At 38.3% G+C, this 22,750-nt stretch overlaps 1 protein-coding gene across 1 annotated transcript in view; it reads right to left on the bottom strand.

Annotated features, from left to right (window-relative positions):
- Positions 1 to 883: 883 nt before the first annotated feature.
- Positions 884 to 22,750, bottom strand: part of LOC132776711 (collagen alpha-1(XXVIII) chain-like) — a 54,028-nt gene continuing 32,161 nt past the window's right edge. The window contains 22 exon segments of the mRNA XM_067471723.1: positions 884 to 2,034; positions 3,046 to 3,237; positions 5,298 to 5,426; positions 5,522 to 5,612; positions 6,151 to 6,392; positions 8,383 to 8,940; positions 10,114 to 10,150; positions 11,123 to 11,158; positions 12,699 to 12,779; positions 13,193 to 13,261; positions 13,787 to 13,855; positions 14,019 to 14,087; positions 14,330 to 14,398; positions 15,413 to 15,481; positions 15,574 to 15,642; positions 17,435 to 17,503; positions 18,355 to 18,426; positions 18,889 to 18,957; positions 19,975 to 20,046; positions 21,703 to 21,771; positions 22,132 to 22,200; positions 22,284 to 22,352. Of these exon segments, the coding sequence (XP_067327824.1) occupies positions 2,027 to 2,034; positions 3,046 to 3,237; positions 5,298 to 5,426; positions 5,522 to 5,612; positions 6,151 to 6,392; positions 8,383 to 8,940; positions 10,114 to 10,150; positions 11,123 to 11,158; positions 12,699 to 12,779; positions 13,193 to 13,261; positions 13,787 to 13,855; positions 14,019 to 14,087; positions 14,330 to 14,398; positions 15,413 to 15,481; positions 15,574 to 15,642; positions 17,435 to 17,503; positions 18,355 to 18,426; positions 18,889 to 18,957; positions 19,975 to 20,046; positions 21,703 to 21,771; positions 22,132 to 22,200; positions 22,284 to 22,352 (2,277 nt within the window). The 3' untranslated portion in view covers positions 884 to 2,026.

Raw genomic sequence — 22,750 nt, forward strand, 5'->3', positions numbered from 1 at the left:
TATGTGAAACTCTTCAGTTTTGTCAAGTGCCAGCATTTTAGAGGTAAAAGGAAACATGATACTACATTAAAATTAAAACAGAACTGCAAAAGTATCATGCTATGATTAACTTCAGTTCTGATAACATATAATTTGAAAATTCAACTGTTTTATGCCAGCTGCCTTGTCTCTATTTCTAATGTGATCTTCAAAATAGAATTCCCTTTTATTGTTCTAAAATTCCAGGCCTTTGCTGAAATCATGCTGATAACCATACATAATATGTCTGCATTAAAGAGTAAATGGTTTGATTGGGTGGGAAACTGAACTTCCTATGTTTTGTAAATTCCATAATAATCCATTTCCAAAGTAATGCAACCATGACAATTCATTTTAGGGTTCAGTCATTGAGCCTTCTTGTATACAGAACTTGTTAAGACCTTTTTTCCTTACAAGATTTGTTGCAAAGGTTTATAGGTTTACAGACTAAATCATTGCCCTCAACCTGAAGCTTTTGAAAATTATGGAGCAAGTTTCTTAGTATGCATATGGAGAAAGATGTGACCACTATAACACATTTTACAGTCCCTGTTAAATTCTTGAGAGTCCACCCTTGGGATAGTTCCACAGTGGGTAGTTTTAGAGGAATTGGTAGCATTTCCCGTTAAACTTCTAGCACAGTGGTTCTCAACCTGTGGATCCCCAGATATTTTGGCCTTCAGCTCCCTAACAGCTGGTAAACTGGCTGGGATTTCTGGGAATTGTAGGCCAAAACACCTGGGGACCCACAGGTTGAGAACTAGTCTAGAATGATTCTTATAATATTTTAGTTCATGAAATTTTTTAGACAATCTGATTAAAATTACAGACCCCTTCCCAGAAAAAAAATACATATATGCACACATCATTTTGCATACATTTTATATTATTACAAACATTTGAAATTACGGACTAGTCAAGAAAGAAAGAAAAAGCTACAGTGAATGCTAGAAAATAATAAGTTTTTACCTTTCAGTTCATAATGACAGGACAAATATAATGTAACAGCAAGTAAATGATACTATTTTTTGCACCTAGTTTATGAATCCATTGAAGCCCAGTCATGGACCTTTAGGACTCAACAGAGAAGAAGAATCCTCATCCTAACATCAGACAGCTTCATAGATTCCCTAGGCTGAAATTACAAGTTATCAAGGCAACTAATCTGATAGATTTAGCTTGGCCTTAAGAAAGACAAATCTCTGCTCCTTCCAAAATACCCAGAGAGGAATGAGTAAGCTTCAAGTTTGCAATTTGTCCAATCAAGTGAAAATTTAAATATTCCAAAGGGTAAAAACAACCAGTAACCTTAGGCCTGCTTCATTTTGTGCAGAGCTGTTCTATAAAGCGAATAGGCTTTCAGAATAATAGGCTTTCTGACAACGCTATGCATGATACTCAACCAGTCTTGTATAAGCTGCTGCTGCTCCCAGCTATGATTTAGCAGCAGAGTTTGCTTGCATCCTTGGTATGTTCTCATTACCTTCTCTCAGTCATATGTGTTGAGAATCTGAGTGTCTAAGAATGAGTCAAGACACTTGATTTGAGCTTCCTCCCTCCTCACAGCCTTCATGGAGTTTTCCTCACTGGATCCTTGCTGCTCATAAAAATAACATCCCATCTTTCATTGGATTTCTCACTAACCTAGGAACATGCATGGGTTGCCTTGAATCAACATATGCAGTAAAATAAGACTTGCAGTACCCGTTTGCGCATAAGAGTGACTTGTTGTTCCCTGCTGTTTTTTTAAATTCAATATCACTTTAAACCCAAACACATATGGTCCATCAAGTGTCCAAATACTGTTGGCACATTATCTTTTCAAGTCAACAATATGGCATACACTCTCCCATTGACTTTCATAGGACTACACAAGAGTAAGTGGCTTAAGGATAGTAAACTATCCTTTTAGTAAGTACATTTTAAAAGTATCCATTAAAAACTCCACTTTTTAGATCAAAAGGAGTCCTGTGGAATTCAGGCTGATAGGTATTTCTGTTAATATCCTTCAGACACCTGTAAAATAGGCAAGATATATAATTTGCATTGATATGGATGGATGCAAAACAAAGTGCATGATGTATTTAAAAACTGAACACCAATTTCAATAGGAAAATACTGTTTTCCTATTGTATCTCAATGAGCCATCATCACTCCATCTAAAAACAAAAATATTTACAATCTTCCCCCCTCTTCCTATTTCTGTTCACTGGCGCCCACTTTGAACTGTTGGGCGATGAGAACAGAAACATTGCTTCTTTCATAACTCTCTGCAAAGGAGGGTTGGCTGCAAATGTGCCTGTCTCATTTTCCATCTTGGGAATGGCAAAGTGGTGTCAAAGTAGGCCTTGAATGTTCAGCCTCTTTTGTATTCATATAACAAGGATAAACATGGAGATATTGATATGAAATTGGTTAAACATGTTTAGGTTAGTTGCATTTTCCCAGTCCTATAATGATCTTATCAATGGCATAAAGGCCCCTCTTTACAAAGGGGAGCCTGAGCCAGCTGGACACATTTTAAACATGTATAGGAACCAAGATTTGGGCATGCCATTGTGATAATTCAAATAGGGCATGCCATTGTGATAATTCAGATGCACCAAGGAACCTTCCTGGGAAATAAAAAGACACCAATAAATAACTAAGAATGTTCTGCATTTTACTAATACTAAGAGTTAGCTGCCTGGTGTAGCTGTTTCATTGTGGTAGAGCCAGCCCTTTTTGCTACACCAATTGTATATAATGGGATATGAACATCAATGGATTTGGGTATCCACATTGGCCCACTGTAATCACCATTACCATATATTTCTATTCACTAGTGTACATTTCAAAGACTATCACAAAGGATAATCTTAATTTTTCATATTTTCTTTCTTATATGCTGATTTTAGTGGAGGTGGGGTGTGTGAACTGAACTTGAGATCCTTAAATGTTCAAGACTTTGGAAGTACAAATACAATTTCCTTTTCAAAAATAGCCGAGATAGTCATTTTGATAGTAGAAACAGTTATTGGTTCTTACCTCCAGAGAAAAATACACAGGTCTTTTTGCATTCTTCTTCAGTTTCAAAACGATTCTCATTTCCATCACAGCCACCATACCAAAACTGAGCACAGGAATTGGCTTGCTTGTCATAATACCATTTTATTATATAAACACGGCATGATCCTTGATCTAATCTTAACTTACACTGTGGAGGACTCAGGATATTTTCTTAGAGAAACAAAAACAAAACATAGTTGTTTTCAGTGTGGTACTTTCAAGAAATAATTATCACAATAAACTTGCAATTAAAAGAACCAATATCAATCTGATATTATCAGTTAAATGTATAGATCTGGTGAGAGAGAGAGAGCATGCACCCAAAACTGTTTTGCAAAGTTGAACAATCCCCAGACCTCCAAAAGTATGTTACTGAAACAAAATTTGATTTGACAGGCATATATTGGTACTTCACAAATGAAAATCAGGCAAGTGGCCAAGCCGTGTCATGAAAAACAGACAAGGCAGGAAAAGCAGCCACAGTTTGCTTTTGCCTGATCCAACTGGGAAGGGAAAGAGTCCACTGCCTCTTCTCCTTGCTGCTGAGTTAATTGAGTGCAAATTTCTTTTGCATTGAAAACTTAGTTTGGAACAACTGAAGTAAGCTGATTTTTTTTTTGTCGTGTCAGGAGTGACTCCTGGTGTGAGAGAATTGGTCGTCTGCAAGGACATTGCCCAGGGGACGCCCGGATGATTTGATGTTTTTATCATCCTTGTGGGAGGCTTCTCTCATGTCCCCGCATGAGGAGCTGAAGTTGACAGAGGGAGCTCATCTGCCTCTCCCCGGAATCAAATCTGCGACCTGTCAGTCTTCAGTCCTGCCGGCACAGGGGTTTAACCCACTGCGCCACCGGGGACTCCGGTCAGTTGGATGGACTTAGCAGGGAGGCTTTCCTTTTTGGCACACATTTAGGGCATACAAGAAAGTCCCTGTTCAGTTTGGACTACCGCTGCTATATTATTACATTTCTAGTTCCTGTCAAGGTTGGTTAGATGTTAGTTAAAGAGGCTAAGAAGGAATTTTAGGCACCCATATCAATGGGCCAGACACAGTGGTGGCTTTGCCTTCCTAGCTTGCCTAGTTATGTTGTATGTTTCATTACTTTTCTTACAATCTCTTGATTGTGGGAACTATACACCTATCCTCCAACTGTCCAGATTTGGCAAGCATACTGCTGATTAATCCTCTGAGTCCTAATTTTTATCTAGCTTTCTCCAGTTTCCCTCATTGCCATTATACTAATTTTAATACCTCAAAACTGTGCAACATTGGTTTACACTCAATTAACTCAGAAGGGAGGAAAGTAGAAATAGAAGAAGAGGTGGAGTCTTGCCCTTCCCAATAGGCTCAGGCAAGAACAAACTGCTCCAGCTCTCCTAGTTTGCATGTCTTTCCTCATTAGTAACTTTTGTAATCATCAACACATTCTGATGTTGCTTGGCCACACAAGTCCCTAATTTTAACATGTGAAATGTTGGAGGGTATGTAAGGGGGTGCCATAAGTCAATGGATGACTTGAAGGCACATATGCACACACTATTTGTAACAGCAGATCCACTGCGGTGGGGAGGAAGGCAGGAGATAGAATCCCTTATTCCTCAAAAGAAGAACCCCAAAAGGACATTATTTCTTCTTCACTTTACTGCCCAGTAGATCCTGAGAGCAACAGTGGGAACTAGGTCTAGATAGTTCAGAGGGAAGTGGAAGAAGGAGAGGAAGAAGGTCCTGCTGAGCATCAGATGGGCAGCCATCTCCTCCTGGATCCAGAGAGAGAGTTCTTCCATCAGCAGAAATACTAAGCTGGACTCTGGCCAGATTAGCAGCACCAGAAAAAGCTTTGGTTAATTTGACTTTGATGAACTCTCTAATCACAACAGCAGCATGTTAAACTGTATTAGTATTTACTTACTATACATTGGTGGAACTTGTTTCCCAAAGGTACTAAATCCATTTGAACATATTATACAGGAATTGAAAGACAAAATTGTCAAGGATATGCACTCTTTTTACTATAAAATGCATTTTTCCTAGCCCTGTATCGAAGTGATTTGATACATTTTGATAGGTTTGATCTGTACTTAATACTGTATTCTGCTCTTGGCCAACAATGTGCTGACATCTATAATGCATTTTTCAATTTTTGGGGATTTGGTAACTTTTGGAAACAAACTCCACATTTATTTGTATATGAAAATGTATGTATTTAGAAAACCTGGATCTATGGAATGACCTGGCTTTTGCGTAGGTGCCATGGAAGAAGTTGATAAATGAGATGGTGACAGCATCTTTTCTATTGTTAGAGATGGCAAAGGTGGTGGCGGCGAAGATGTTGAAGACAGTGGCGTTGCTGATGTAACTACTGCAGGATACAACATTAGAAAGAAAATATTTAATGGCAACAATATATTTGATTATGCCTTGTCCTGTTAGAGGTCTGACGGTGAGAATACTTACCTTTGCTATTAATTGGAGACAAGAATGGGAGATTTTCTCCATCTGATCCCACTTCATAGTTCTCATTAATTATCCCAGGCGATTCTTTGTCCTGAAACAAAATTTAGTTCTGCTAATTTTAAAATGTAACTTTTCCATCAGTAAATATTGGTCTCAGTATTATTTGGACAATTAATAGATTTCCCTCCATTTTACTTCCACCCTCAAATTGCCACCCATGACTACTATATCAAGATAAAAAATAGTTTGCAGGTCTAAAAATACGGAAGTAGCTCCAGTCAGGTGATTTTGAGCTTCCAAGATTGTTGGTATTAATTTTGTCCCTTTATTGACATTAACCAGAACCAGGTAGCTTATTAAAAAGATGTATTCAAAATCCTAAGACCCTTTAACTAAAGGCAGTTATAACACTATGATTGTACTGTAACAGTGTGCAGTATCTCAGGATTTATAGTTCAGAAGGGGCAGTTAGAAATCACAGGCAAATCATGTCAGTCCTTCACCGAATTGCAAATCCATGGGATTCCTCAAGATGCTGTTGAGGCACTGACGTAGAATCCATGGCAACACTGTAATTGCAAGTAAAGCAAAATAATAATATCAGAAAATAGCAGAAATCTAATGATTACCGGAATTGATGTTTGAGAAGGCTGGCCAGGATTTATGGAATTCTCTTTCATAGATGTTTCATATCCATTTGACCATACTGCATATCCATTATGATTGTTAGTATGTAGAATGTATTGGGAAGAACGAGACGAGACTGAGTGAATAGATGGCCCATTCATGTTTCCTCCATTTCCAACTCGGTTATATATTAAGGCACCATGTTCATCTTCACAAAACTGGTTAACTAGTTTGGATTCCAATGCTATTTTAAAAAAAGACATAAAACACAATAAAAATCTAAATGGTGACAATATATGAATATTAGTCAAGGAGCAAGTTATTCTTGTAATTTGTATCATGTTCGTTAAATGTATTTTAAGGATTGCTTGTTTCTTTAGTGGTTTTTGGAGCAATAATTAGAATATTATGTTCTATCTGTGGCACCGTAAACTATAACTGTATATGTTAATGTTTGTCTATGAAGCAAGAAGTATATCCTTGCATCTGGAACTTTATGATACTGTGCACAACAGTGTGTACATTCTAGCCTACGCATTTATTAACTCATACAGCAAGCTGAAGAATAACCTGGAATTCTTATGCACAGATTCTTCATTACAGTTGAGACAGGGACCACTCATAATCACATTTCCAGGTGTGAAAAGTCTTCAGTTTGGGTGCTAGACAGAAAACCAACCACTCTTTATACAAGAGTGACTTGTTTCTGATGTACAACAACAGAAGCCCCAATACCAGGAAAAACTTAATGTTGTAATTGGAGATATAACCCAATTCTGCAAATGCTGTTGCCCAGAATCAGTCCGTATTTCCAAATGATTTTTTCAACTACCTGGTGTTCATCCTTCCAGATATATAAATTTAATTAGGGTATCATATTTACAATGTACCAGTTGTGCATATTAACTTGGAGAAACAAGGCACATAGGATTCTTTTCTGCTTCCATGTTTTATCTTTTATGTCTTGTGGACATTCTGTCCCATATGTAAGCCCTTCAGGGAGATGGTGGTGGGTCATAAAAGAAGTAGTAGTTGTTGTTATTGTTATCTTGCATGACAATACCTCAGTTCTTTCCTTGTGTGTACCTTTAAGACATCTGTCAACCTATGATGACCCCATGCATATAATAGTTTTCTTAAGTAAAGAATACTCAGGCCCTTTCTGTACTGCCATATAATTCAGTTCAAAGCAGGTAATCTGGATTATATATGGCAGTTCAGAAGGGGCCTCAGAATGCAACCTACACCACCTGGTCTTTGTATTTTTCTACAGAGCAAATTATCTCGTCTTCTACTGAACATAAAAATGATTATCTCAAACTAAAGTCATAAACTACAGTAGAATTTCTTCAGGTTCTAGATTTTTTTAAAAAAAAAGATGGATCTTTTAGTTCACAGACCACATTTGCAAACAGGTTTCTCCATTTTTGGGAAAGACTTAATATTAAAAATAGATCTAGTCAGAACAAATTCAAGTTCTTTTTGAGTTGGTACAGCACATCAGTATTTAAAAGCAATTTAACACTAGAGGCTTTGTTAATTAGGACAAGAAGCATCTCAGATCTTATATTTCTGGATTTAAAACAGTAGGAACAAGCTCTAAGGTTCTTGCTGAAAAAAGTGGGAGTTTTCAAGCCATATATTATACATCAAGCCTTAGACCCATGCTGATTGAGATCTATGGAATCAATATATCAACATGATTAAATTTTCCAAACTTGGGAAAAGTCCCCCAAATTTGATGATTAATTCCTCAAAATAACGTAACTCTTCCTCACCACAATCTCACAATCAATTTAACAGCTGATTGCAAGCTAGGTTTCCACAGTCCTCGTAGGGCACAATTCACCACCACAACATAATAATAAACAAGTAAATGTATGCGTCTGTTTTGCATGTGTTATCAGCTGGCCTATATAACATACATTTCCTATGTTGTATAGTCTCTATTGACTACAACTCTTCCTAGATCAAGGTGATGGAAATAGTGTCCTCTAGAACTTTTGGATTATGACCTCCACAAGTCCCAGATAGTAGGGCCAAGACTAAGAGATCCGAGAACTTGTACTTAGAACCACCTGGAAGATGCCATGTTTCTATCTTCTGTTTTATATCTCATTTAGGCATCTGAGTAAAGACAACAAAACACATGATCCTAAGGTCTTTCAGCTTCTAAAAACCAGTAATACAAATTAATATTTTTTCTCTCCTGAGAAATAAGTCTGCATGCTCACCTGGAAGAGTATTAAAATCATCAATGAGGTACATATGTTCTCTGTCAGGGTCAGATGCAATGAGATTCAGTTCACGCAAGAATTCAACTTGTGTTGGGTCTGAAGTGTTTACAATTCCAATGGCATACATTTCAATATTGGCTGCATGAGCTTCTCGAACAGCAATATCCAGTTTAACAGCTTCCCTCTTATCTGCTTGGCCATCGGTGAGGACTATGGCAACCTTCCTCACGCCAGTCCGAGCCCCAAAAAATCCTTCCTGGGTTGCTTTGCGGATGGCGGTTCCTGTGTAAGTGCCTTCTCCCATATATAACATTTTTCTGATAGCTTGTTTTACATCCTGCTGAGTCGTATACCTGTTAAGCCCAAATTCAAGTCGAACCTCCAGACTGTAGAGGACTAGCCCAATTCGTGTGGCATTTCTCCCTACAGTTACTCGGTCTACTAGAGCAGTAACAAAGTCTTTGATTATTTCAAAATTTTCTGGGCCAACACTTTCAGAACTGTCAATCACAAACACAAGCTCCATAGGTATCTCCTTGCATTTAATGCCGCAGCCTGCAAAGGAAAAAGCAACAAATCAAATCCTGAATATTTGAAAGTAATAAAGCAACTCATATATTTTGTCTTCTTTCTTAAAAGCGCTACAAAAGCACTGCTACATTACTACTAACCATCTCATATGAGTGTCTTAAAACTTTACAGATAAGATGGGACAAGAGATGAAACAGAACCCAGTAAAGTACGAGACATTTTAATGGATGTTTTTGGACTGAATAAGATGTACAAATTGTCTGCCACAATTATAACTGTGGGAAATGGCAAAATGAGATGTGGATTTTTTCAATAGACTCCAGCTGTTGACCAAAGTCCAGGTTTAAGGACAATCTGGTTCTGGACTGTGGACTAGTATGCTTAAACAGATTATCTGTAATCTACTTTGTTGTCTTAGAAAACCTCTGAATTGTAAATTTCAAACTGCTGCTAGGGATAATTGTCTTGTTGAACCAAACCTTTCCCCTGTTGCTCCTTTTATATTAGAAATGTTGAAGAAAGAACCCTATTCTGAGCTACTGCAAAACCCCAAAATCTCCATTTATGAAAAACTTCGACGTTGACTCAGCCTTCCAAAAGACATTGGGTGTGTATATCATGATACCTTTGTTGTTTTATGGCTCAGTTCTGACTGATAGGCAATTCCAGACACTCCAATGAGACCTGGGACTTTCGTGGCAACACCAGAGACTAGTCAAGATGACAAACGTTGTCAGTGAAAAAAGACAGGCAAGGTAAGAGAAGCTGTAACAGTGTGCTTTTGCCTGAGCCAATTGGGATGAACAAGATTCTGCCTCCTCCTCTCCCCTGCTGACTTAATTCAGTGCAAACACTTTCACACTTTGTGCTCAGTTTTCTGCAGCTGGAGGAAGTTAAGGAGAAAGGGGTAAAGTGGAAGGAGGAAAGGCAAAATTGGATACTTTAGAAGGAGAAGAAAAATTGAATGAGGGAGGATTCATCTACCAAATTGGGACAGTTGGAGGGCATGAGATACATACTGTATTGTTTCATCACAATCTTCTTACTGGGTGCTGGGCAATTTCCTGTTTATTTTTTTGCAAATTCTTTTTGCATACAGAAATGATCAATGATTTGGAGTTGCAGGTATCTTTGGCTTGGGGGATGAATAGTCAGAATAATGAATTGCCTAAATGACAAAGTTTGTTGGCAACTTACCGCAAATCTCCTTAATTAATTTAATGATATCTTCTCTCTGGGTGAGAAAAGACAATGAAAGTGTATGCATACAGTACTGAACAGCTGTTGTACTTGTATAACTAGGCATCTGCTAAGTGTATCCAAACTGCTGTTGCTGTTTGCGGAATTGCTAATATCTTTCATGACAGGTAAATTAAACATTTAAATATAAGTTCATTAAGTCAGTGTTTTAAATGCTTCATTACATTCTGCAAGTTTTAGTTGTAGATGTCAAATACTCTTAGAAATGTAATGCATACAGTCAGCTCCCATCACCATGGATTCTGCATCCACAGAATCAACCATCCATGGCTTGAATTTTTTTTAAAAAATCCATAAAGCAAACTTTAATTTTGCAATTTGATATAAGGGACACCATTTTACTATATTATTATACTATTATAATGGCACTTGAGCCTCAATGGATTTTGGTATCCACTGGGGATAGGTGGGTGGTCCCGGAACCAAATCACAGTAGATATTGAGGGCCAAGTGTATTTTGTCTTTGTAGAGAAATCTAATTCTAACTTGAGGCTGCAAGTCATTTCTCATAACATGTAAGATTCATTTCCTTTAACACAGACATTTTAGTGTGAGGGAACCACACTGGTTACCTGCATTTCATTAAAAATTACATTACTTTTGCATTCATGCATTGTCTCTGTGAGTTGTCTAAAACGGTTGTCCCATCAGAGCAGGTATGGGCAAACTAAGGCCCGGGGTCTGCATGCGGCCCCCTGGGCGCTTACCTCAGGTCCTCCCCATTTTCCCTGACCTCTCAGCATTAGGACACAGTGGCCCACCACATCCTTATGCAGAAAGGACAGGGGACAAAGGCATGCTGCAGCTGAGAGCCTTCTGGAGTGCTCTCATCCACCGCATGTGAGTGGCCCTGTCGTTATGCCGAGAAGACAGCCCAAGGAAGGCATGCAGCGGCTGAGAGCCCTCTGGAGCATTGTATTGTATTTGCAAATAATAATTGACTTACTGTAAGGCCTTGATCTCCCTTTGGTCCAGTTTTTCCCTGAAATAATAATCACATATTTAGTCATTCCCATTTATCTCTAAGCTTTCCTGAATCAGCTACAGAAGATAGCCACCAAACAACTCCACAGAAATTACTGTACACGTCTATGGGCAACATGTAGTTAGCCCTTTAGTAAATCCGCATCTGTAGACAGGGTTTTGTTAGAAGAGTAAGGAACTTTTAAAATAAAATTTAGCCATATTATGATATAAGCTTTTAAACTAAAATTCTCTGTATTAATAACTCATGCATGTTGCCTTCCTTGCTACCAGATGCAAGGCAGTAAATCCAGCTCTTATAGTATACTTAATAATAATCCTCTTCTGTAACATCCCTAACCTAACATATTATTTCTAAATAAGACACTTCCAGCATTTTTGGCAGGTGATTACGAAATGTATCTGTGTAACTATGGCAGATGCTAGAATTATTGGGAAGCAAATAACTGTCTGTTATAATAAAACAAATCCTGTAAGAGGGAGGTCTGAATATATTTTCCTCACTGAAAGGCTGTTACTCTATAAATCACAGAGAGGATGAGTCAAATCCAAAATCACTTGGAGAACCATCATGCTTGGACTTAGTAAAGTCCACAGCGGAAGCTACAAATGGAAATGGAGATAGTTTGGGATGATACAAATTTGTTATTGTAATCATGTCACTGCTATTATAATTTTAAAGAACTAGTATAAGGAATGCCTCTAGAACATGGCTCTATAGCCCGAAAAAACCCACAAGAACCTAGTGATTCCAGCCATGAAAGCCTTCGACAATACGTTTTAATATTTATGTTGGAAAGTGCTTATTGTACTTATTGTATTGTACTTTTAAAGGTTGTATATTATATGATGTCATGGCCTATGGCTGGTACAATAAACAATTCATTCAAGTCCAAAATCCAGAATATTTACTTTCTTGGACTGTTGTTTCCAGAATTCTGCAGCCAACATCATGCCAGTCATGTTGGCTAGAGGATTGTGGAAGCTATAAGCAAAAAATGAACTTTGTGAAGTTCTCATCCCAGCCAGTTTTGAAAAGCACAATCCATTAGAAAAAAAAATGCCTCTCATATGACTGCTTGTTAAGATTTTTGTATTCTAAGGACAAGACTGTGCCTATTCTATTGTCTAAGCACTTTTGACATCAATGGGAGGATAGTGGAGAGACTTATCTAAAATATTTCTATATACATAAGAAATTATTTCTTAAGCACTTATAGATATATCGGATTATTTGCTTGACCCGAGTCATCTTATTTGAAGATACTAAGACCCTTCTACACAGCTGTATAAAATCCAGATTATCTGCTTTGAACTGGATTATCTGAGTCTGCACTGTCATATAATCCAGTTCAGATAACGTGGATTATCTGCCTTGATATTCTGGATTACATGGCAGTGTAGAAGGGCCCTGAGTGATAGCCTTGGTGAAATTTAATGATGAGTTTCTCTAAACTGTGACTTCCAGAATCCTGTAGCTGATGATTAAATTATGGGATGTGGAAAGCTCCTAGTAGGGAAAGGCTGAAGATACTTACAGGATCTCCAGCTGAACCAGGATCACCTGTGTTTCCTTTCTCGCCTTTTCTTCCTCTTTCCCCTGCAGATCCACGGTCACCCTAGGAATCAGTTATAGGACATCTGTAAAATATCTTACTTTTGCCTCATCACCATGGTGTGAATCATTCACTACTGATAAAGACCATTATTCCAATGACCACTGTGATTTATCATTTATTATTGAAATTGACTGTTATATATCAGTCAAATATTTGCAAAGATTCTCTCCAAATTGATTCAATACAGAACTCTGGTGTGATGTACTTGGGCATGGACACATAATAATTGAAATCAAATCACAGACTTATACATTTCATCCTATCAAGGAAAAGTACTTTGATCTTTCGAACGAGAGTGGAATTAGTGACAACATAACTACTATGATTTTCTAACATGTTTACAATTTTTCACAAAACATTTGCAGAATATTTTTTCATAGGTGCAGTCTTTTCTTTAGGTTTCCATATCATACCTTTGGTCCAAGAAGCCCTTCTCCTGGAGGCCCTCGGGGTCCTGGCATTCCTTGAATTCCCTGCTCACCCTAACGGTCAGAATTATTGGCTTTTAAAAATATGTCTATGTATCATAAATCAATGAAGTTAGAGTAAAGAATTATGATTAGTAGTGCAAATTAAAAAAGAAAATGTTATCCAAATTGTTTTTTGCCACATAAGCATACTGGAGTGCATCCATATAGTCATACAAATAAAATTCTGCATATATTATTTTCATATACATTTTCAGGAACCTGGAAATTGGCCTTGGGATTAGATGTCATATGAACTTGCTTAGCCATTATTCCTTTGAGAAGTTCTTTTTTTTAATATAGTTTTGCTCACAAATAGTTTCAGGAAGAGCAAAAGCAACTTGAACCTATTAACCAACTTGGTTTCTACACAGTTTTCCACTTTATGGTGGAAATACTTGGCTTTCATTCGTCAGACTTTACAATATCAAGTTTTAAAACAAAATAATCTCTTTAAAAACTTTCCCTGAGATTTGCAAAATTACTGTAATTTTCCTGTGCTGTTGATTACATCTACACACTAATGTGATATGAATTTACCTTTGGTCCTTGGATACCTTCACCTGGGGGTCCCAAGGCTCCAGGTGGTCCTTGCCTCCCAATATTGCCCTGAATGAAGGAATAGCACAATGTCTTTACAAGTTAAGGGCTGAAATATTCTAATAAATACCACTACATTCCATGTCACTTGTTTAAAATACAATTTTCTTCTTTCAACACCCCACATATTTGTGCGACATGTTGTTTCAACTGTGATGTGATTGTTACTTACTTTGGGTCCTGGAAGGCCTTCCCCAGGGGGTCCTGGGAGACCAGCTGGTCCTCTGACACCTGGATCACCCTAAAAACATTTGAACAAATTTCACAATTTCACAGTGGTTGTTACTGTTGCATACAAAATAGTAATCAATATGGAATATATAGGTTGGCTATACCTGCCAAATTGTATACCCATATTATACACTAAATGAGGGCCATATTATATCTGGGTTTCAGTTACTATATGGCAGTCTAATAATCTATATGATTAGCTCAGAAGCTATACTTTGATAACTTTTTAAATACAAAAATACCAGTTTGTACCTTTGGTCCAGGTAATCCAATCCCTTCAGGGCCTTGCTCCCCAGGAGCTCCTGGAAGACCTGGAAGACCCTAATGTTGGAAAGTAATTTGCTTAAGTATTAATTGTTTTAAGATAACACAATATTTCCTATTACATGTTTAAATAATTCAAAATTGTATCCCTATCAAGAGAGCTAGCATGGTGTAGTGACTTGAGCTTTGGACCATGACTCTGTGGATCACGGTTCAAATATTTGCTCCTCCAGGGAAATCCAATGGATGATCTTGAGCACTATTCATTATCATATTTAACATTCAATCCGTTGCTATTACTGATTTCAGTGTTGTTGTAATTAATAACTGTTTTTCCCCATTATTTTATATTATGTCCTTTAAAATCACTTCAGGATTGAAAAAAGTATAGCATTAGGATGACTATAAAAATTCCCCAACACATCTTTAAAAAATAACTAGAAAATGTTGTACCAACTGCATAGTTTCTACTTGCTACGTGACTGCAGAAATTGAAATTTGTTCCACTCTCTTAAAGTAAAAAGCATGAACCTGTTAAAGATAACTACATAAACTGCAATTCATTACTTCCAAGTTGTGAAAGCAATCTAGGGAAATAGTTTAACTGACAACACAACTGAGAATGGCAGTGGCAGAGGTGGTGATGATAGGGATCACTGCTGCCACACAATAACCCACATCCAGTGGAACAATGGAAAGTGGATCCTTTTCAGACCTTGACCCCAACTCCTCATACTGTGAAATCTTGAGCAATGATAGGTTTCAAATCATGTTCAAATAGCAATGGGATTTTCAGTCTTGAAGTTACCTTCTATATTTATAGAGAATGAGGAATGCAAAAAGGCAATAGTGAAAGCCCCTGAAAACCACTCGTGAACTCATTATATCTAGAGGCAACGGGTCAGGAGAAAGACATACATGGACATATTAATTCACTGAAGCCCTGTGAGCTCTAAATTTCCTCTTCTCTATAGGTTCAGTGTCTGCTGATATCTTCAACACCACCACCATTCTTCAGGGACTAGTTATAAACAACATCTTTTAATCTTTTAAAAGGATTTGAATACTTACAGGTGGACCTGGATGTCCATCTCCCTTAGGTCCAAATGGTCCCAGTGGTCCTGGTTGTCCACGGTCACCCTTTGTTTTTTCAAAAAGAAAATATATGTACTTTCTGCTATGATAGTTGCTTAGGCATGTGAAAAGTACTTGCCTGAGGATTTGTTTATTACCTTAGGCCCTGGAATACCTATGCCTTGTTCCCCAATTGGGCCAGGCGGTCCAGGCAATCCAATATCACCCTTGAGTAGCAAGAAAGAAAGAGAAGGAAAGAAAGAAAGTTGTTTACTTCAATATGAAATAATGACAAATAATTTTATTTGAAAGAAATAATACAGACATAAGTATAATCAATAGTATAGGCCACCCTATATTAGTCTATTACATTCTCACATCTCTGCAGACAATATAGAAACATTTCTGTAGAAAGAATGATCTGGAATCTGTTTAAATCATGACATTTCTATTGGTTCAGAAAGAAGCATAGTCCACTCCCCATCAGAGAAACAAGGCACAGGAAGGAGCAGGCTCCGGAGTCATTATAATTTGTTTGAGACTTGCAACTCACGCCCCATCTACATAGGCACTATACTCCAGCTTGCTTGAAGTCAGGGTGTCAAAAAAGCATACCACCACAACACAAACTCCAACTCACAATCAGCCAGAAACATTATGATAAAAAGATTAATCAGAAATCTTGATCCCATACAGAAAATCCACTGCATCCCTCCTGTGTCTGAACAAGGCACAGGAAGGAGCGAATGCAAACTATGGAATGCTCATGTAAACAGCAGTGGGAAAGCACTTGGAATAATAAGGCAGCTAAATAGTCCAGTAGGAAGGTGGACAAACCATCCCCTGAAAGTCCAGCATTCTCATGGGTATTTTCAAATTGATTTCCTTGCTTTGTGAAGCTGTAAAGCAACTGCTTTGGAAGCTGTTTGCCAAGATCCTTGCTTTTGACAGACCTATTTAATTCAGATCAGAATGTTGCTTAAGAGATCTGGTGGACGTGTGGACTCCCTTTGATCTTTCACCTGGTTCCTGGGGTGCCTGTGTAGGCACTGGGGTGAATTAATCTGCTCTGGATTGACCAGCCTTGTGGAAGAGACCTCAAAATGTGTACTCCCCTTTCGGCAAGCCTCAAAGGGGATCTCCCTCCTGAATACGTGTGTCCTGTAGCTTATATCCTCACCCAATGACACAATTCAATCACTTAGTTTTATTGCTTTCAACGTTTTTAATCTTGTTTAATTTATTAGCATATTTTCACTTGTCTATTTGTTTGCTTGCTTATTTGTTTATTTCCACTCTTTGTACAGTGCATTGTTTCATAAAGGCACCACAAATATGCCATAAACAAATAAAAGCAGTATAGCAATGGAATACCATACACATACTGCACACACATACTGCACACACACACACACACACACACACACATATATACCACAAGTACATTCACTAAATTCACTAGCTAGCTAGCAACCAAGAAAACAAACACCTTAAGGCAGCCATGAATGGCTGTTTAGCTCATCTCTTTCCCTGCCCTCCTCCTTTGAGCAAACTGTTCAATTGTTTGTCTCAATCTTGTAGATCAGTGCAGAGATGGAAAAACCCTGGGTGCCCTAGCCACTCAGGATTGCAGATCTTTTTTTTCTTTTTTTAAAAAACCCTACTTGGCTCTGTGGATGAGATAATAGATTCAGGTTAGAGAAAAGGACAGTTCTCACATTTCTCTCCAATTATTCTCCAACCCAGTATCTCTTTTTCAGACACATTTAGTGATACTTTGTGTTTTATTTGCCCCACAAGTGCTGGGTGTGATGAAATGGTCACAATGTCCTTCCTAATTATTGTTTTAGTGCCTAGGTTCCAAATAACTATTTGACATGCAAAGAATAATTTAATTGAAACACGATCATTTCCTGTAATTATACCTAATAACAGACAATGGCTAATCAAAGATGATTGCCAAGCCAAAACATACTGATATAAGGAATACTACAAAGCGAGTGAAATACAGCTCTTCACCTTTGGTCCTGTAATGGCTCGTCCTGGTAGACCTGGCATTCCGAGGCGGCCTGGCACACCAGGTTCACCCTGCCACAAGAAGCAAAACAATGGATTAAAATAACAGAATAAAATGTTTTCAAATGTCAAAACTTTTTCAAGAAAGGATGCTTGTGTTTTCAAGATACAGGAAGATCCGGGTTTTCGCTATGAATAATATACATAACATCAAAAGTTTTCACAAGTAGCTCATTTTCAAAATAATCTGCCTTCTGCATCTATGGATTTTTGAAAAGGTATTATTATTATTATTACTATTATATATTGCTTTTATGTGTTGATTGAGATGCATTTCATAAGATATGGCTACATATATTTATTATGAGTATTTTATGGGACTAGAGAGAGAAAAAAATGCACTAAAATGTTAATTGATAGAAAATTAATTTCCTACTGCACCTGAACTGTTAATCAATAAATTAAAGTTTAATACATTGTCCACCATTGCAAGCAGACTTTCTTGTTTCTGGGTAGACTCAACTAGAACAACTGCCTTAATATTTCTTAGTGTTTTATCATTGCAATTCTGATTGTTAATTCCTGAAGAGACTCAACGGCATAGAAGTATGACTAGTCCAATTTCAGAGGGGCTCAACCCCTCCAGACGAGTCTTAGGGAAATATCAAGCCCCATTCCTGTCTCAGGGTCTTGGGAGGGGAGGGAAGTGAGAGGATCTTTGGTTCCTGTAATCTTAATTAGAATCATACACATATATTACTACTGTTTGCAATGGGATGAAAACTCATTGATGTTGGCTACCTGAAAATGAATAAATAAACAATGGTAAAATGTGTGATAAGCACTTTGCCTAGTTTTCCTATTACTAGTTTGCCCAACTGTGCCAGAGATGCTAGTAAGAAGCAATAATAGAAGAGCAATACCTTAGCCCCTGCTGGTCCAGGTATTCCAGTTGGTCCCGATAACCCACGTATACCTCTTTGGCCTTGATCACCCTAGGAAAAAATGTATTTCATTTTACTTTAGAGTTAATATGAACACCATTCTAACTTTGTGGTGGAAAATGATAAAATACTTGCTAGCACAATGCAAGGGTAATTCTGAGATCTATATGTTCATCAGTACATTTACTAACAGGTAGTGCCTTGTTTTGATCAGTAGAAAGGAGAGGGGGTGGTTCATGATGCCAAAAGAAAATTGGTTTCTCTCAAATTCAGTTTTTTAAAAATTTAATGGAGCATTATGACTCCATTAATAATTTTTTAAAATGGTCTGATACAACCTCTGCACATATCATTACTGCCCGCTCTTTCTTTCCTTGGAAAACCATCAACCTCAAAGCATCACCATTTTTCAGGTGTTTGGGAAAATCACTTTCTTAAGATGTTGCTCACAGTAATAACAAGGTATAATTAGGCTTTATTTTTTGCTCAAGAATTCCATAATTAATTCCTTGCCTTTTCACCCTGTATTCCAATCCCTGGTGCGCCTTCTGGACCACGGAGCCCAGGTAAACCTGGCTCTCCCTGAAATAGAAAGGAAGGGTTGGATCTATCACAGTGTACTGTACAAAAAAGGAAAGAGAGTTCTTCAGGACTATAAGAGAAATGCCCAAATTCATTTTATCAGAGGCAAGTGAGCTGCAGCCAATGAAAGCTTATGGTAAATTACATGTATTATGGCAAATCAAATTTATTTGCTACATCACTTTGTATAAAACCCTGTGTACACACAGAAATAGGGCCCCCTGGTGGCACAGTGGGTTGAACTGCAGAACTTACTGATTGAAAGGTTGGCAGTTTGAATCTGGGGAGAAGGGTGAGCTCCCACTGTTAGCCTCAGCTTCTGCCAACCTTGTAGTTTGAAAACATGCAAATGTGAGTAGATCAATAGGTACCACTTATGTGGGAAGATAAGAGCACTCTATGCAGTCATGACGGCCACATGACCTTGTGGGCGTCTACAGACAACACCGACTCTTCAGCTTAAAAATGGCGATGAGCACCAGCCCCCAGAGTCAGATATGACTAGACTTAATGTCAGGGGAAGCCTTTACCTTACACACAGTAATGTACACAGACATTTAAGCGTACCAAAACATGTATGCAATTAATTATTTACTTAGTTACTTGAGTCTGTATTCCTTCTATCATGGAGGCATAAAATGGCAAACTCTATAAAATGTAGAAAACAAAACAGAAACTCAAAAATAAATTAACCAACACTTGGTTAATCCTAGATACCATCTGTCATTCCAAATAGAATGGCTTCTTCAAAGTCTGGATAATATTTTGGGTGACCGATTTCTTTAGCACCAACCCAATGAAGCATAAAAGACAGAGCCTTTCCCTACCCCAGTTTTGAGCCTTGCCCTACCCCCATGGTCTCCAATTACAGACATAAATCTAGCTCATCACAACACACAAACTTAATTTTTGACTGCAGATGAACATGGCCCACATTTACCTTATTGTTTCAGATATTGAGGATATCATTCTGTCAATGTAAATAGTTCATTTTTTTTAAATGGTAAGAAAGTGAACCTTTTGTCCAGGTGCTCCATCTTCTCCTGGAAGGCCAGGCAATCCTGCCAGTCCTGAAGAACCGGGTTCCCCCTAATGTAAAAGGGGAAAGGTATCTATTCAATTCTGAATTTGTTTCTACTAGCCCAAATCCAAGACAAATCAATTAAAATATACAAAGGTGTACACAATATGCAAAGTAAACAGATAGGTCAGAGAATTTTTTTAACCTTAAAAGTCTTTCAGTTCTCACTTACCCAGGAACAGCTGCTGCAATCGGTGGGATCTGTTCATTCTGTTGGTTGGGAAGCAGCTGACTGATGTTTCCAGCACCTCTCAGGTGAGTGATCTCTGATGGAAGCTGGAATTGCAGCTGAGGTCCTGCTTCCGCCTGTTGCAAGAGATCACTTGCAAGAGGACGTGGGAATGTCAGTCAGCTGTTTTCCAAGCATTAAGGAATGGATAGCTGTGGACTGCAATAACTGTTGCCCAGTAAGTGAGGAAGGAGGTGGGGGTTGGGCTGTTCCCATTCTGGCTCTTCCCCCATGATTCAGGGCCCTTCAACGTTGCCCTTTATTCCAGGATCTGATCCCAGATTATCTACTTTAAACTGGAATATATGACTCTCCACTTCCAGATAACTTGGGATAAACAGATAACCGGGGATCAGATCCTGAGATATAGGGGCAATGTAGAAGGACCCTCAGATGGATCCAGCCCTTCCCTCTCTTTAACCCTCTTGTTCTCTGTCCTCATCTGCTCCAATCTCTGTCTCTTCTTCCTATTTGTTTCATTTTAACCTCCCTAGCCTCTGAATCTTTTAACAATTTTAACAACCAATTTCAGAGAAACAGTGCAGAATGGCAATTGACATCACATCATTGTACAGAATGGGAAATAAATACACACTTCTTAAAACTAGATTTCTGAATCCAACCCCAGGTAGTATAGCAATTCCAATTCCCAGAAACATGGCACCACACATTGTGATTTAGACCAGTCCTGTCCCATGTGGACATCACACTATTGCCGTGTTAGGAGGAGATGATGGAAAGTGAAATCAGAAGGATACCAAAGGAGAAGATTGCTCTTGATTGTCTGGTATCTTAAACAGTCATTCGTTAATATTTGTGTGTGTGTGTGTGTGTGTGTCAGGAACGACTTGAGAAACTGCAAGTCACTTCCAGTGTGAGAGAATTGGCCATGTGCAAAGATGGCATTGCCCAGGGGACATCCTTGTGGGAAGCTTCTCTCATGTCCCCGCATGGGGAGCTGGAGCTGATAGAGGGAGCTCAACCCACTCTCCCTGAATTCGAACCATTGACCTGTCAGTCATCAGTCCTACTAGCACAAGGTTTTAACCCATTGTGCCACCGGGGGCTCCTCAGTCATTATAGGAGCAGTCAGTAAATATTCGGGAACAGTTAATGGAGATTCCCAGCCCCGGATTGAAAACCTAGCATCAGAGTCAATTCCTTCTAAAAGCCTCATATATGTTGAAGAAGGCAGTTGAGAATCGATTGAACCTCTTCTCTGCTGGAAGAGGGTGATGGGGCTATTGAATTCAGGACCTCTAGTGCCTTCTAAAATGACAGGAGATGCACCACCTTTTAGATGCTATAACACAGTGCCTGACAAATAGCCCAGTGCTGTTTGTGTATATGTCTGAACTATGGCTATTACCCACAAAGATTTCAAATTTTATTTAGAATATAGGTCTATAGTCCTATCATTAGAATGAGACCTTACCTTTGCACCAGGCTCTCCAAGACCTCTTTCTCCAGGGCCTCCAGTCTCACCAGGCAAGCCTTGATCACCCTTTGACAGTGCACAAACAGCAAATTGACAAGCTTGAATCATGGCTTGAGTATGGCAACACAGTAGTACAAGGACACCTATTTTGCTTAGTACATAAAGCCCAAACATATAAATTCAGTAAATAAATAAATAAATAAATAAACAAACCACTGGCTTTGGAGTTCTCCAATAGATGGAAACCCCAAATTTTCCTTAATAGTTTTTATTTAGATTGGGAGGGAAGGAAGGGGTGGCAATTTTGGGAAGAGTGTGGGTCACTTTGCCCACACCTGCTTTAGAACATTAGAACAAATGAAGACATCTTTTGTTGATATTAAACACAAACAAATTGTAGTTCTGTTTCTGGTTACTTTTGCTCACTTTTGGTCCAGGTACTCCTTGTCCCGCTGGTCCTCTTGGCCCTGGTGGTCCTTTGGGGCCTTCTACTCCCTGGGAAACATAAAAGAATATTAATACTGCAAGAGAAGTTATTTTAATGTGGGATAAGTAGTTTTCTTAAAGCAAGCACTCACCTTTTCCCCTTGAATTCCAACCCCAGGTAATCCAATAGGTCCAGGCAAACCAGGAGGACCAATTTCACCCTGACAAACAAAGTTTGATTAGTTACTACTTCACATATAATTTTGATACCTTTCTCATAAAGTACAGGAATGCTCATTGAGTACAATTCGATACAGCTTCTTTGAAGCCAGCATTGTCAGCTCAATACAGATGAGCTGACACACCAATTCTATATTTCCTCAGTTACATTTAAATAGCAGGCTTTATAAATGCTGCCTCTGCTGCAGTGAGGGACTTATACAGTCACTTTTACTCCATTCCAGAACTTAACTTTCCCACAGAATCAACCACCTCTTATTTAATCTCACACTTTACTATGAAGGGAAGTTAAAAGAGCCTTTGGGAAGTTTATTGGGCATCAATCTATCCACAAAATACAGTATTGTTCAATGTCCATTGGGGAAGCAAACTCTTTATT

This window comes from Anolis sagrei, chromosome 1 (assembly GCF_037176765.1).
Source record: "Anolis sagrei isolate rAnoSag1 chromosome 1, rAnoSag1.mat, whole genome shotgun sequence".
NCBI classification, from domain to species: domain Eukaryota; kingdom Metazoa; phylum Chordata; class Lepidosauria; order Squamata; family Dactyloidae; genus Anolis; species Anolis sagrei.